This window comes from Cinclus cinclus, chromosome Z (genome assembly GCF_963662255.1).
Source record: "Cinclus cinclus chromosome Z, bCinCin1.1, whole genome shotgun sequence".
NCBI classification, from domain to species: domain Eukaryota; kingdom Metazoa; phylum Chordata; class Aves; order Passeriformes; family Cinclidae; genus Cinclus; species Cinclus cinclus.
Window position 1 is genome coordinate 31,098,413 of NC_085084.1, and position 15,744 is coordinate 31,114,156.

At 38.7% G+C, this 15,744-nt stretch overlaps 1 protein-coding gene across 2 annotated transcripts in view; it reads left to right on the forward strand.

Annotated features, from left to right (window-relative positions):
* Positions 1–5,292, forward strand: part of GRAMD2B (GRAM domain containing 2B) — a 41,313-nt gene extending 36,021 nt beyond the window's left edge. The window contains exons 12-14 of one of the 2 annotated variants that reach the window (XM_062513315.1): positions 497–598; positions 2,144–2,237; positions 5,251–5,292. In XM_062513315.1, coding sequence (XP_062369299.1) covers positions 497–598; positions 2,144–2,237; positions 5,251–5,292 — 238 coding nt within the window. Of the gene's footprint in view, positions 1–496; positions 599–2,143; positions 2,238–4,997; positions 5,043–5,250 lie in introns of those variants that run through there. The other variant, XM_062513314.1, reaches the window with a different exon arrangement.
* Positions 5,293–15,744: the final 10,452 nt, after the last annotated feature.

Below are 15,744 nucleotides of genomic sequence, written 5' to 3' on the forward strand. Positions count from 1 at the left end.
GTTACCAGTAATAAGATTGTCAAAAGCTAGGATTTTCTTATGTTTACATGATAGATATAATGTAAGCATGATTCATATAATCAAAGCTTTATTTGAAAAAAAGGAATATATTGGGAATTGTGGCCTTTACACTTTCCAGAAATGTGTTATATACAAACATACTTATATATGCATATACATATTTCTATATAAGCCTGCTGAGACAGGCTTATACTTTATTTTTAAAAGCAAAGGGTCTTTTGATTCAGAAAATGTTAAAAATGTTTAAGTACTTGCAGAGGTTCCTTTTGCATGTCACTTAGCAAACACATATGCAGGTCTGAGATTTTCATGACTGTCTGAATGCCATTGATGGTATTCCTGAAATGTTTCTAAGAACAATGCCTTTATTATTGAACATGTACAAGTAACAATTTAAATGGCTTTTAACAATAAATTTATCAGTTACTGCTAAATTTTCCTTAACTGATATACTTTATTTTTATTTCTCTTACAGTGTTTGTGTTTTAATACTTTCTACCTTCTACATGAGATATAAAATCAGTGTCCTGGAGGAACGACTTATGTCCATGACAGCCTTTGATTCACATATTAAGGAGTAAGCTAAACTCTGGAAGAATGTTGGGGATTTAAAATCTTTTTCCAGAGCAATGATTCCATGGAAAAATTGTAACTTCTGTCTTCAGTCTTAGTGTAATTTGATTAGTATATTAGAAACTTACTTCATACTCTTTCACCTAATACATCTGTCTTGCTTCTATAAAGTTTTGTGTTGTCTATATACCACTTAGAAACTGATATCCTGTCTTTCTGAAATAAAAAACCCCACACCACAAAATCAAATCAAAACAAAATCTAAACACACTGAAGGACAAGTGTCTGTGTATTTGAAGACGAAATAGGGGAAGGGACTGTAGTTACATAAATAATTCCTTTCTGTAACTAGAGTCATGGCTGTCATCTGCCCCTGCATTTAGTTTTTTATTTGGATTTCTTCTGTCTCTGTGTTGCACAGATAGAAAATATGTAAATATTAAATGGCAGTGCAGAGGTATGTGTATTTTCCACAGTAGTTTGCCTCTATAAGTTGTATTGGCTTCCTGTTCTTGTCTTAGGACAGAAAGAAGTTAAACTGGATACTGTTGAGAAAACTATTCAAGTTATTGAGCATTAGAATCTGCATTAACTCTTCTCGCCTTCTTATAACAGATTTTTCCCTGAGCTGCTCTGAACAATATGGCTTCAAAAATAATTTGTAAACTCAGTGCAAAACCTGCACCCACATACAACATGAGTGGAAATTCTTAGAGCTGGAGAAGCACCACATGAAAAAGAGAAGGGAAAAATAAAATTCAAGACAGAGCTGACTCAGGCATGATGGAACTGTTTGCAAAGTGGTTCAAATTTAGCTTGTATAAGTGTACTTTTAAACTCAGCTTTCTTTGATTACCCATCCGTGACAAAACAGCTCACTCTGACATTGCTCTTGTGGTTATATCAAACAATGACTGTGCTGTTTATGATCCAACTGGTCTCAGCTGTCATCTGTGGAAAGCAGATTGTATGCATGTGCCAAAAGACAGAGCCAGGTGCTTCATAAAAAAAGGGATAGGAAGGAGATGGTGCTCTATCTATGTGGCCTAACATTTATATTTTATCAATTTATAATCAAGAAGTGGGGTAAACCTGCCTCACATAGTACACAATGTCAAAAGCCTTTTTCTCACTTCTGGAATGTTTTTATTAGCAGGATACTGTGTCCCTCTTCAGAAACACTAACCCAACGTTGCACTAACACAAGAAAGTCCTGTTTCTGTTGCTCTGATCCCAAACAGTACAAGATACAGGAAGGAAAATCTAATGTGCACTTCTGCAGTGTCAAGGGCTTGGGCTTTCCGATTTCCTCCAAGTCACAGGATTTGGAACTTGTGGAACTTTTCAGTGGAAATAGTATAAAGTGTTCCATCCAAACTTCTGGAGAATGAGATCACATAACAAATGTAGTCAAGAAGGGACTAATTTTTTCTGTAAACAAGAACAGTTTGCAATTTTGCCCCTTTGTTGCCATCTATGTGTTTATCCAGTTCTGTTTTCCTCTTTTTTTTTGAGTCTATCACACTTACTTTTTCATTCTGTTTGACAGACATCAAGTGCACCAAGATTTGGGATCTCACCTGCAAATTAATGCTGATGCCTTTTGTGATGAGTTAACTGCTAATCTTAGAAAATTGGAAAAGGTAATGTCATATGATATAATGCAAATGTTGATATAACAGTCAGGTTCTTGCTGTATTTCTATGATCTTTTATCTTGAAAAGAGTTAAGTTACCCCCAGATTCTATACCAAAAAGTGGCATGTTTTCCTAGACATGGAAAAAATCTAGATTTTTTAGAAAAAAAAAACCTAGAAAAAACTAGGATTAGTTTTTGGACTGTAGATTAACCCTAGTATATACATTGGTATGTGTAAAAGCTTTGCAATGAACTGAGGCTTATAACCAGGAGAAGCGTTCCTGAGGTAGACATTTCAGGGGTGATTATTATATTATCTAGTGACCTCAATGGTTGTTTGGGCTTTTATTTTACTCCATCAGGGCTGAGGATCTTGAACTTAACTTTTATTGGTATTTGATTAATTTTTCAATTTGATTAAGAAAAATGGTGCTTGCTTACATATGTAGTCAGCTTCTTCACACATTTTGGCTGGAATCTGGTTGTTTTACTTCAGTAACACAAATGCGGCTGCACCAGTTGTACAATTCCCTGTACTTGACCCTTGTTTTTTACCATTCTCAATTGGAAAGCTAAATGTATGTGGTGACTTAAATTGGAAACCTCTGTGTGAAACTAGTGGATGTGCAGATTCCTTATTTGGTGTTTTTCCCCTTTCTGAAACACTTTACCAGAGGCTGCGCAGCTCTTATGGCTCAGGCTGGGCTGTGCCCTGGGGTGGGTCTGCTGGGTGCTGCTGGAATGGCTGTGTCCAGCACAGGCCAGCCCCTGGTTGAGGCCCACAGCTGCTGCCCCTGCAGACCTCACCCCACCTGCCCCCAAACCCTGACAAATGCACCTGGTACAAGTGGGTGAAATGCTCTGTGTTGGGTACACATACACAGGCCGAGCATGACAGAAGCACTAGTGGAACAAAACCAAAAGTTACTTGAATTCCTATGTGCTTAAATCACATGGGATATTTTTGCCTCTGTTTCTAAAACTGAGTCTGTCCCAAGGTCTTTCAACACCTTTTTTTCCCCCAAACCAAATTTCCGAAATAGCATAAAGCTAAAACTGTATAATATCACTCTTTACATGTGTGGCATAGGTTTTAGAAATACTGCCAAAAAGGGGTTTCTTCCCCCCACATCTTCACCCTCTTTATGGAAATCTAGAGTAATGCTGGCTTAACTCCTCTGTATTTTCTGGATAGTAACAGTGTGAATACAAGGGGAAAATGCTTACCAGATGGTTACCAGATACAATCTTCAGCCAAATTATGTCATTTAAGAGGTTACTGCTTTCTGACAATTGGGGACAATCTGGCAAGATGGTTCATAGGAGAGCTCATTTCAGTGGGAATCCAGCCAGCCCTTTGCAGCAAGGCTAGGCACTGTCCCACTGCCTTATATAGTCTCTGCTTGGAGGCAGTAATAGACAGCTGGATGGTTAGATCATTCAGCTGTTCCCAGAGAAGTGACCTTCTGTCCTGAATTAGAGTCTTAAGTGGTGTGCTTTTTTTGTTTAGTGTCTTGCTTTCTTTGTTTAATATGTACAGGATTGGAGCCTTAAAGACTTATCTGCCAAATATTCAAGGTGATGAAGTGTTCAGTATACAAGCTAAATCAGAATTGCCTTTAGCTGCATATTGCCACATCCTGTTCTAATCTAGATGAGCAGTGGTTAGAAATCTAAGAGCTTTTTGTTCTTTGAGCAAAGTTGCTGCAGTTGCTTAATAGTTTCATATGTCTTAGTGAAAAGTGCTGGTAACTGGCTGCAGCAGCAAAGGTAGTGTACATGTTCTAGTATAACTTGTCATGTCTTTCCCTTACTTTCCCTGTGACCACAGCAATGTAAAGTGAAGCACTGAGATTATCTAGATTAAAAACTAAAAACCACTCTGCAGTTAAAAAATGGTTAGTGCACAATGTTGCAATGACTTTTTCAGTGTGACCTTGTGGTCTTTACAAGTTCCTTCATACTTGAAGCCAAGAAACTACCATTGTCTAGCAAAAATCTGCTAATTTGGCTTTTAATTGCATTTAGCAGCTTGTTAAAATGCACTGTGTCTATCAAATGATAAAGCTTTAAATTGTAGGAGGGAAAATGTGACCTAATATTACTTATTCCTTTACACTAACTTAGAAAGCTAAAAGAAAATTCCTGTTTACCTGTTAAGCAACTCTCATAAAATTAGGTGTTCCTTACTGTTTCCCTTTCCACAAAATGTCCTTCTTGAGGAAAGTACGTATCTGGGATAGAAATCTTGAGGTAGTACTGAAAAGTGGCATCCTTGAACAGGCTCCTCATATTACAGCCTGAAAGGAGCTGTGACTAAATCTGTTACCACTGCCAACAAGTTACTAAGATACTGAGATATTGAGAACATGTGTGTCTGGGGATGTGACCCACTCTATTCCCTCCTCTGTGCTTTTAAGGACAAGGAGATGAAAAGTGGATAAATAGGCTGTGTAAAAATAGGTCTGTTCCAATTATTTCAAGAATGCAACTGGCTGACATTAATTGCAACTAAAGGAAGATAATCCACAACCAATTCACTAAATCTGGCAAATTGTACATGTCTGCTAATGGTTAGAAGACTATATTTTGCTGTGCACACATCATGGGCAAGGCTGTTACAAAACTATTTGAATTATCCATTTAGCCATAGAGCTGTGACTTGGAAGTTTGAGGCTTTTACTTTGATTTTGATTTATTCAACTTCTTGTCCCGTTGCTTCTAGCTCTGATTTTTATTTCTGTCTTTCCTTATAACTAATGGAGGAGACAATCTATAGGAGAAAATTTCAGGGAATATTCATCATATGAAACTTAGATGTCCTACTAGTTGATTGTCTCGGTGTTCCATTTGACACACTTATAAGGGAAGCATTTAACAGGAGTGTCATTGTATGAAAAGGTGTGACAGAATTAACATGCACACAGAGTATATTGAAGAGTATGTTGATTTTCTTTTTTATTTAAAATGCATTGTAACACTTCTCACCTCCCAATTCTTTCCCTCTCTTTTTCTAAGATACAGAACAACTTGCAAAAACTACTTGAAGACAGTGAATGAAACATTAGTGTTCTTGGACTACTTCAGACCTCATTCTTCTGTCTTGACAAACCGTTCCAAAGGAGCTCTGCTGGCCAGAGTTCAATCTTCTTTATTTTCAGTCCAAGCCAAGTCTTAACTACTCTAAATCTTATGTCATTATGCAAAAAAGTCAGCTGATTCTTCAGCATGTATCTATATATTTTGAAAACATATATGGTTTGATCTACATGTATCTGTGTTTTAAAAATGTGGGGATTTTTCTTTCTCTATTGTGTGTGAACTAATGGATTTTACAACTTGCTTGATTGTAGAGTTGCTTACACCAGTGCAAACCTGGTGCATATCCTTTTACCTCAACATTTATTTTATGCCTATTGTCATACATATATAAATGTGAAGAATGTCAGTCATGATTCATGTACTGAAATGTTGTGTGAATGAGCAGGTATCTTTTTCAGATATTATTATGGATTGGTGCTGTGCTTTTCATTTTTACTTACTTCTCTTCACCCTGACATCCCAAAGATCAGAAAACAGACATCTCTGTGTTTGGGTATGCAAAGTCGTGAATGTTCAAGGTCTCCAGTGCCGTAAAAATGTTCTCCAGTGCTGTGAAAAGGCTCAATTCCACTTTCTGTGACACTGTATCACCACTGAGGCTAAGGTCTGTTTCTACTGGGCATTCAGGTTCCATTGAAGTCAAGTCTGAAATCTATATGGACTTGTCAATTTACAGTCAAGTTGCTTATGAATAGCAATATGGTATGACACACCTGCACAACTTAGCAAAACTGCTCTTTTTCTGTCCACTTATATGGTCTCTGTCCTTAAGTTAATCAGTGTGAAGATCCTCAGTCAGCTTTCCTTGGAGTTCCGTGGGGTTTTGATTGGCTGAGCAAGTGTAATTTGTAGTCCAATAAATGAAAATCTAGTCTTGGTATGTGACTCTAGGGACTGGATATTTCCACATGATGAGAACTAGCAAATTAATGGTGCAGCAACACAATCAGTAGAGTGAATGAAAAAGTGGACACCTGCTCTGTTATATCACATACTTTTTTTTTCCAGAGTGCCTAAGATGGGGATTTTTAGCTTTCTGATTCACCAAGCAGGCTTATTAGTTTTTAAAAAGCAATATTTAGGATAACTACTATCTGTGAAGTAACAGTATTGTTTATAATATGCTATGCATTTTATAACCATTTCTGTGAAATGTACCTACTTTGTTTAAATAAAATTTTTTAAAACAAGTGACTCAGTACTATAATTTGGATGAACCCACGTCTGTCCATCAGTTTTGGTCCAATGTGATATTCATGAGGCTTATAGCCCACAGCACAAAGTTTGTGCAAAACCCAGCACCCAACACAAGGGGTTACGAACTGTATCCTTCTGCAGTCCTTCCTCTGACTCCACTGTGTGTGATTTCTTTCTGGATCTCACTGGCAACAGTAAGAGCAAATTTGGCCCCCAGAGTTTTGAGTTTTGTCAAGTTTCTCAGGTTTCCTCCTTGGAGATTGGATGAGTATCAGAATGTCGAGGGAGCTTAGAGGGCCCTGAGGGCTCTAGCGTGCCTGCCTGGCTCAAGATTCCACCTGAGCACAGTATGTAAGAAATCAGTGAGATTTGACTGTTCTCCTTAGTGAAGTCTCTGCCTTTGCTTCCTCAGCTATTGGAAAACTCAGCTTCACAAGAAAGCTGTTTAAATAAGTTTGTTTTGGGTTTTTGGTTTTTTTTTCCATTCTTTTCCCTATTATCCTCTACAGTTGCATGGCTTATGTAATGCTTTGGACTCTCACCTCATTGTCTACTTTCTCTTCTTCTGTCCCTTTAATTCTGTATCAGAAGTCTCTAGCTCTGTGGTTGAAAAATTGATGCTGATAGTCACTTTTATCAAAGGAAGTACAAGAAAACATGGTTATATCCAGCAGCTGAAATGAGTTAGCCTTTTACTTACCTTACATCATCAAGTCTGTGCTTTTCTGCAGGAGAACAGAGAGAGAGAAAATATTTGATATGTACCTTAAGTAAATCAGGCAGGCTAAGCCCTTATCATTAGCCATACGGAACAAAATAATTACTGGAGGGAATAAGCAATGGGAGGTGGATGTGTGCCCTTTAGCCTGCTGCAGCAGCATGCCAGGGGAGGCGAGTCTGGACAAAGGTGTCACAGTGTTCTTCCAACGCAGGAAAGTGAACTACGCTCCAGAGGAAGGGCTGGCTGGTGACACAGCGGCCACGTGAGCGCCCTGGCGTAGCTCAGTGTGACCTCTTCCCTGCCCCTCAGGTGCTGCCCTACTCCCCCTCTTCCTCAAGGGAGGAGGAGGAGGATGTCTCAAGGATGTCACACTCTTCAGGCATCAGGGCACAGTGGGCTATGTGCAGTATTGAGGTACTTCAGGGAGCGCTGCAAGGCCCCAGGTGGAGAAAGCTTACAAGTGAGTGGAGTGATTTAAATCCTGTTATTCAAGCTTGCAACTGGAGAGTTTGCAGAAGTAGGTGGAAAAGATGTGACTTTAGGGAAGTCAGAAATGCACACAAAAATTCTTAGCGCACACTGTTAGTAACAATTGTTTGAAATTTGCCGCATAGGCTGCATGGGAATCTGCTTTTAAAAGCCAGTTTTAAAATTTCTTGTGTGTTTGTTTTTCCAGTTTTGTCTACCTGTTGTCCTTCACAGCATAGAGGCTAGGACCCAGTAGTTATTGCCAGGTTCTGGGGAAGATGCTTTGAGTTTGCGGGTGGAAGGCAAGAGGGGCACATCACCTGTGTTTTCTCTAGTTGTAGTTAATGAAAAAATAATGAGGAGTTGTATTGGCTGTTGGGACTGGGGGGTTGTTGGATTAGCTTTCTATACTGTTGGTGTGAAGGATGCAGCCAGCACTAGGCAGGAAGTATTATCTGCTGAAAGCCTCTCTCTCAGAACATCAAAGGTCATAGCTCTCATTAACATTTGCAGGAAAGACAAGCAGTTTTTTATGTGTGTTTAAGTTTATCTGAATTTAATACTATTAAATGCTTTCACATGAGCCTTTGTACAGGTGTGTGATAATGCTTTTTGCTTCCTGCTACACCTGCAGTTTCATTTCCATGTTTCAGCCTCATATTCAGTTGACAAATGCCAAAGAAATTTCCTGGTTGGTGTTATCCAGGCCTTTGCAGACTATTGCTCAGATGGTTCAGCTACAAATGCCAGTGAGGTGTTATTCCCAAATACATAGGAGATTTTGCATTTACAGAGAATGGTGTGACATGCAGTAATGATCAGAAAAAGCTGGCTATTTAGACAGAAAACTAAGCAAACAGTTACACTGAGCAAACAGTTCTTTTTGTGTTCAGTGCCTGTGTGCATGCTTCTATAAACAGCAGAGGAATAATGTCATTTGAAAGGATTTTACCAGCACCTGTTTTTCAATTTGCCTGGTGAGACTGAGTCTGACAGGCACATTTGCTCAAGAGGGAAAATTGATTCATTTCATTTGACACTTCTAGGTTTATGGTTTGAACCCAGTGGAGCATTCTGCTAAACATGATTGCATGTAATGAGACTCTACAAAAGGGATGGGTCTTTTGCTTTCTTGTTTTTAAAATCAGTGTAGTATTATTTTATGAATGTAGAGCCTCATAATAACCCCTTGTTCAGTGAACAACCACAAAAATTGTATGTCAGTAAATTTCATTTAATTGTGTCTAATTAGGTAATTTAATTGTGTCTAAAGTTACTCCCTGTTTATCACAAGCCATCCTGGATTTTAACAAAAAATTAGTCAAATGTGAACAATAAAACAATATACAATCTACAGTAAATCCACAGCACTTGGGAGAGTTTATTCCCTGAGCTTCATGGAATGTTATGATGCCTATCACTATTCCTGTCAAAAATATAGGTATATCACTTTTTTTTTTGTTTCAGACCTTCTGGTCTTCTTCCTGGTGGCCCTTGAGTTTCCACATAGTCAAACTGGCCAGGGAGACTATGCCTACTCATCTTGGATTAAATCTCAAATTATTTGGGTGACAAGGCCTAGATCTAGTGTATATAAGACCTTGACTACACCTGCTAGTGGTAGTATCCTCAAAAAGGATGACCCCAAGAAGGAACTGACTAGAAGTGTGCTATGGGAGGATACTAGCACAGTTAGTTTGATAATCAGAAGTGTTTTTTTTCTCCTGTACCAGTTTCATATCTACTATGATTTACAAACAAGGGGTCAGGATGCAGCACCTTAGCAAGCAGATTTTGAGCAGGAATTCAAGGTACGTCAGATTTCCAACACTTTGCTTTCCGAAGACTGTTTCATATATAAAACAGACAAGAATATTCCAGCTATCCCCTACTGAAGTTGCAAATGCTTTTCTTGAATCACTTTATCTACTTTCCCTACAATGGGCAGTATTTGTGCCAAAAAGTCTGCCCTGAGTTGGATGTCTGTTTGCTAAAAAAAACACCTGTGCCAAAAATCTTGGAAATTAGTTCTAGAAGAGAGTTGCCACAGAAATTATTGCCCTCTATATACTGACTAGGCTCAGACTAATTGCCAGACTTCATGAGTTCAGTCTAGATAGCTCTTTCCCCTAATTGTTTTTTTAAATTTGTCCTCTGTGGGTAGAGTTTCTGCTGATGTATTTTACCATGTGACCTTCTTATCTTTCCAGTTTCTGTACTAAGTCCATTTGGAAACTAATTAAATGTTCACTATTTTCTTAAATTTGAAAATATATCTTTCCCTAGTTTTCCATAATAAACAGCAAGCTCATGTCATGATGATGTAGTAGCTGCGTCATGTTCTGGAGGTGTGACATTCTTCATTAGGCTTTGTAACAAGGATTTTATAGTCCTTGGCAATGCAGGTAGTTTGCACTATACAATAAAGGCTTCTTAACTCCTGCTCTCACTTAATGGTATTGATAAGGTAATTTTCCACTGACTAGACATTTTAATAGTGCTTAGCAGGAGATTAAAGAAAAATCATTCCAATGTGCTGTCAAGTACAAAATTAAAAATCAGCTCTTCACACTCTCTACAGGTAGATGGAGAAAGGCTCCCTCCAAGAAGAGAAGGTAATGAGTAACTTAATTACAACCTTACATGCTGAATCTGGCACATAGGACAAAAAAAACAGCTCTGAATTCTTCCTGCACTTAGAGCTTGCTATCGTGGCAATGTGCACACAGGGACCCATTCCAGAGCAAGGCCAGTGTGGGAAGAAAGTCCACTTATACCAACAGCTATTTCCACAATGTAACAAACAACAAGCTTTCTCTCACAAATTAATCATGAAACATTAATGCTTCAACACTAGCTTATGATACTCAGATGAAGAGATGTCCTTCTATGCTTTACCCCAAAACTGCTTTAAGTGATGCCACTGACAGCAGACATGAAGAAAACAATACAATCTACATTTGCTGACTTGAAAATGGTCACAGTTCTTAAGACTCTGATCAATAATGATGACTATAAGGAAGAATGTTGTGTGAAAGGCCAAGTTCTTGATTGTATGAACACATCTTCCACACTTCTGTTCCAAGTCTCTTCATCGATTTATGATTCTGCAATCACTCTTTGACCATCACAGTAAAAGCTACCACAAAAACAGTTTGTGGGCTGGGGTCTAAGTGAAATAAGAGAATAAAAGATTTGTGTTAGGTTTAGGACTGAGGATATGAGACTGCTTGTAGCTGAATATTGAGAGCTCTAGTGTTTAGATACTCCCTCCTGCTTACAGACCACCCTCTGCCTCTATTTCCCATCTTGTTCTACAGACGTAGCCTGGATCCAAAAGCTCATCTTCTAAATAGTAACCCACCCAAGACCAGTTAACTTTCCACCAGAGGTATGAATAAGAATCTGTAAAAGAGCCCAGTATCAAATGCAGGCATGTTGTACAATGCCTAAAATAATGCTTTAGGAGCTTTGCTGACATTACAACTTTTTTACTCTGTTGTTTCTGCAATTGCATTCCATGTAAAGTGAAGCAGCTTTGGAAACTGCAATATTCTGAGGCAAGTTTTCTGCACACCTCTCCTGTACCTCTGTGCTTTCCCAGGGAGCCACCAACAATTGACCAGATCTGTCAGCAGCAGTAAGTTAGGCTTCTACACAACTCTGGTGTCTTTCCTGAGATTAAAAATGAATGTAAAGAAATCAGCACTGCCTGATCCTTAAGGTTTTAGTCATTCATCTGCCTGAGTCAATTCAGATCCATGTATGTGTCCATCCCCTCTGCCATTAAGAATTTAAAGTGAAGCCAGCTGTGACTGTTGTCTGCAACTTGCCAGCAGCTGCTTTCCTTAAAGCCCATTATTACTGTCACCTTACCATCACCACCTTCCTGATAATATGCTGCTGCTCCTCATCCTTACCAGTACACCTGTGCTGCAGTATTCCTTATTTTCTTCCAGGAAAATGAGCTGGAATTACTTTGTGCAAAGTCCACATTGCAAAAATATGTTGCATCACCTTTGCTGTGTCAGCTTTGCTAAAAAGATTAGAGCATCTAATAATCAGTTTGGTGGAGGAATGTGGAACTGGAAATTATGAGAGTCTGGGGTAATAATACATTCACATCTTATACGTAGATGTGGAAGATGCTCCTATTCCCTTTTAGATGGTTCTAAATAGATGCTTCTATTTCCCTTTTAGCAGCACTTTCCTATGCTTAGGCAAAGGTTGGATAGGACCATCACACACATCCCTGGACAAAAAGGAAAACAGTTACAGCCAGGTTTTGTTAGATTCCCTGTGCTGGCTCAGAGAAAACTTACCAAATCAGGCTGACAAATGCTTTGGGACAGCAACTGATAACAGACTATTTGGCAGACCACAGAGAGAACAGCATTGTTTCAGAGGGGAGGACACACCCTGTGTGAGAAACAGCAGGATGAGGCAGCAGTGTAACCAAGATCCGGTCCAACCTCCAAGTCAATGCACGGGCCAAAATCTTGTTTTGTAACGTTCTGACCACATCTGTGTAAAGAAACTGTCTTCATATTGAAATCTGTCTCTCCACTGTGGGGCTGTGGAGCAATAATAATTCTTCTGGAAATCTTGTAGACAGGAGCAGACCTCACTCAGCCCAAGATGTTCCTGGGTTGCTCTCACCTGGCAGTCAGGACATGCTGCAGTCAAGCCACCACATTTGTGGCTCATGTAGTATGAGGTCTTTATTTGGTAACTCTGATCCCTGGCAGTCACCCCTGCTGATGAGAAATTGGGAGGAGACCCCAGCTGGATGGGTGTAGGCTTCCACAATGGGGCAGGAAGGGCAACAGGAAAGCATGGACACCTTTTTTCTTGGACAGGTAGCAGAAAAGCATATTGGAAAAAAAAAAATACAGCTTTTTGCATCCACTCTCCTGGGAAAGAGCTGCAAAGAAAATTATCAGAAAAGATTGGGAAGACCCAGATTTTTGTGTATTGGCTGTACTCATGTATTCATCTTACCTGGGTGGATGAGAGCAAAAATTAGTATCTTGAGTCTAAGTTAAGTGGCCTGGTAGATCTGATTCTCTATCCCCAGCAAATACAAATCTTGAGTAATTAGATCAAATTATACAAACAGAAACCATACAAATTCAGAAGAAAAAAGAACACAAATATTTTTGGCTCTGCTGTCATGATTTACTGAACCATAACAAAAGTGTACCTTAGTACCAAGGAATGAGAAGCCACAGAATGATGAAACAGATAAAACATTTTTAAAAAATAGCAAGTTCATGGAGATGCTGTAGAGACTATTATGTCAATTTATTGTCAATTTATTGTTTTGACTTCAATAATATCTGCTATATTTCTACAACAGGACTTGGTCCAATTTCTGGCAGACAACTCATGAAACATCATGACTTCCATGTTTAACCCACATTGCAGAAGAAGTTTTCTTAGCATCTTAAATACAGAATTCAAAATATGTTTTCTGAGTAGCTGAAAGACATTGACAACCAAGAAAATCATTCATCTTTTGCATATTCAGCAGACTCCAAAACACCGACGTCTTATCACAGTTTCAAAAATCCTTAAAGAAACAAGTTAAGTCTCTGAGGAATTACAAACTTCTCAGTTAATTAGGCAATTTTTAGTATGAAGAACTCAAAAAATAATTGTGCACAGTAGGCTAAGTAAAAGGAAGGGTTATCCTTTCTGTGAACTTTCTGTATTTGTTCATAAAGAAGGCAGTGAAGAGCCGGAAGAGAAAATTATATGATCAGCATGCAAGCCAGAGTACTTAGACAAACAATGGCTGACATAAATCTCACAGAGATTTGAAACACATGGTTTGCAACATCAGAGATGATTTTAAAAACACAGAACAAAGAGACTGGTGTGGTGTTTTGGCTTGGGGCTTTTCTTTGACAAAACATGCTTCATGATGTTGGGACAATTTTTACAGCAAAGAACACATTAAGAGGTACACAACCATCAAAACAATGTTTCTTCTGTTCTGAGATGCTTTCCTTTGTGTTCTTGGTGGGGTCTTTTTCCCTAATCACAATAGATAGTTTTGACAGCCTGCTAGATTCATGCTCCAGTTGATGAATTCTGAACAGATTTGGAGGTTTGGGGTGATACTGTACCTTAGTGAATATGTCTGTGTCTCATCTGCCATAAATGTAAACTTAATGCTATCTTAAACTACATCTGCCTCCTTTCCCTGAATTTTCCTCACACAGTAAGCCTCTTTTTATATATTCAAAACCATGCTCTTTAAATTAATTCTATTTTGTGCACTCTGCCCCACCTCCCACTTGCAATAGTCTGACCTTCCTCAGCATTCCAAATGTAATAGCCAGCAGTTAAAATCCTGGTACTGGTAGTTAAAATCCTGATTGTGCCTTTCACATTGGCTTCCCATCATCAGCATCTCATAATCTTTTCTGGTGATTTTGAATTCCTCATTCTCACTTTCAAGGCCCTTTCATTTTCTGCAGCCAGCAATGGGTTGGTGCCTTATAATACATCCTCCAGCAAAACTAAAATACTTTTCAGACTTTGCAGGGAGTCACTTCAACATTAAATTGGCAGGGGGAAAAATAAGTAAATCAGTAAAACAGCTAACTGAAAAATATGGGAAGAAAACAAGCAGGCAAAACAGACTCACAGTAGCCAGTGGGTTAAGCCAAACTAAAGTCCTCATACTGGGTGTTTAACCTACAAGGACTTACAACAACAGCAAAGCTTCAGAGGATAGTTCAACTTCTACTGTTTCATGAAACATCACCATAACCTTGTTCTGTTATTTATTCTGCTTTAAACCAAGACCATAAATCAACTGCTGTCTAGGTAAAACTGAGAAGAGGACTGTGGAAAACAGATAGCCCCCATCTCTCCAGCACTTAATCATGAGCACATACAGTGTTAAGTGAAAACAGTCACACAGGAGCTAGAAGGAAGTTTGTATTCTGGGATTCTACACACTTCTTGTGGTAAATGTGTTAATAAAAATATCAGCAACTGTGGTAAAAAAATGTAGGAGACAAAATACAACTCAAAGAAGAGGTATGTGCTACTTTTGAGACATGTTTCTAGTACAGCTGCCACATTGGACTGACCAGTTTGTATTATAGGTCAGTCTAAATCAGGCTGTGAATAAGTGGCCTTATAAAATCCACAGAAGACAGAAGAAAATAATCACTTAGTAACAGTTTGTGGTTTAACTAAAAATCCTTAGAAGCAAGAGAGCTAATATTTATCCCATCCCTCCTGAGTCTGTCATTTTTAAACTTAAACACTGCCATTTCATTACCTCTATAACATTCTGCTCAATAAAAGCAGGTGATATTAGCTTCACAATCACACATAAGGAGGCTTGGGACACCTGTAAGGAGAGTGTCAGGGAAGCATGAAACACAATTGCCACATACTGCCAGTTTTCCAGACTTAAATATAATGAAATAAATATAATGTCTTTCTCTGAAATTCAGGGATCTAACTTGAGCTGTTTGTTCCTCATAAGTTCACCTTGAAATCAGGCTGCAGGAAAAGGGCTATAATGCCAGAGAGAAGCAGCAGCATACTGGGTAAAGTACGTATCAAACCATTTGTTCTCCCTGGCTGAAACACTATTATTTTTAACCTTTGGCTTTTGGAGTTAATGTTTTATATAACAATTGCACTAATCAACTGAGGCTTTTGCAGAATAGAGTGTATTTAATTACTAGCTCAGAGGCAGCAGTCCCAGATGTACTGAAACATTAAAAACATTCAGACAAAGAGATCTGTGTTCTACACAGCTGGCTAGCAACTGCAAAAGCTGCCCTTGGGCAGGCTTTAGCCTGACCAACAGCGACACCGGGAGGAACACAAAGGTTTTCAAAAAAGGCTCTGCTGTGCTCTGTTGTGTAAGTCCCTGTCCAAAATGCACATACATTTTTCTGTTATTTGGAGGAAAGCAATGAGCTGTATGTAAAATCAGTGCTTATAACTTAGCAGAAAGGAAAGACTGCTATTATATAAGACAGTACTTATCT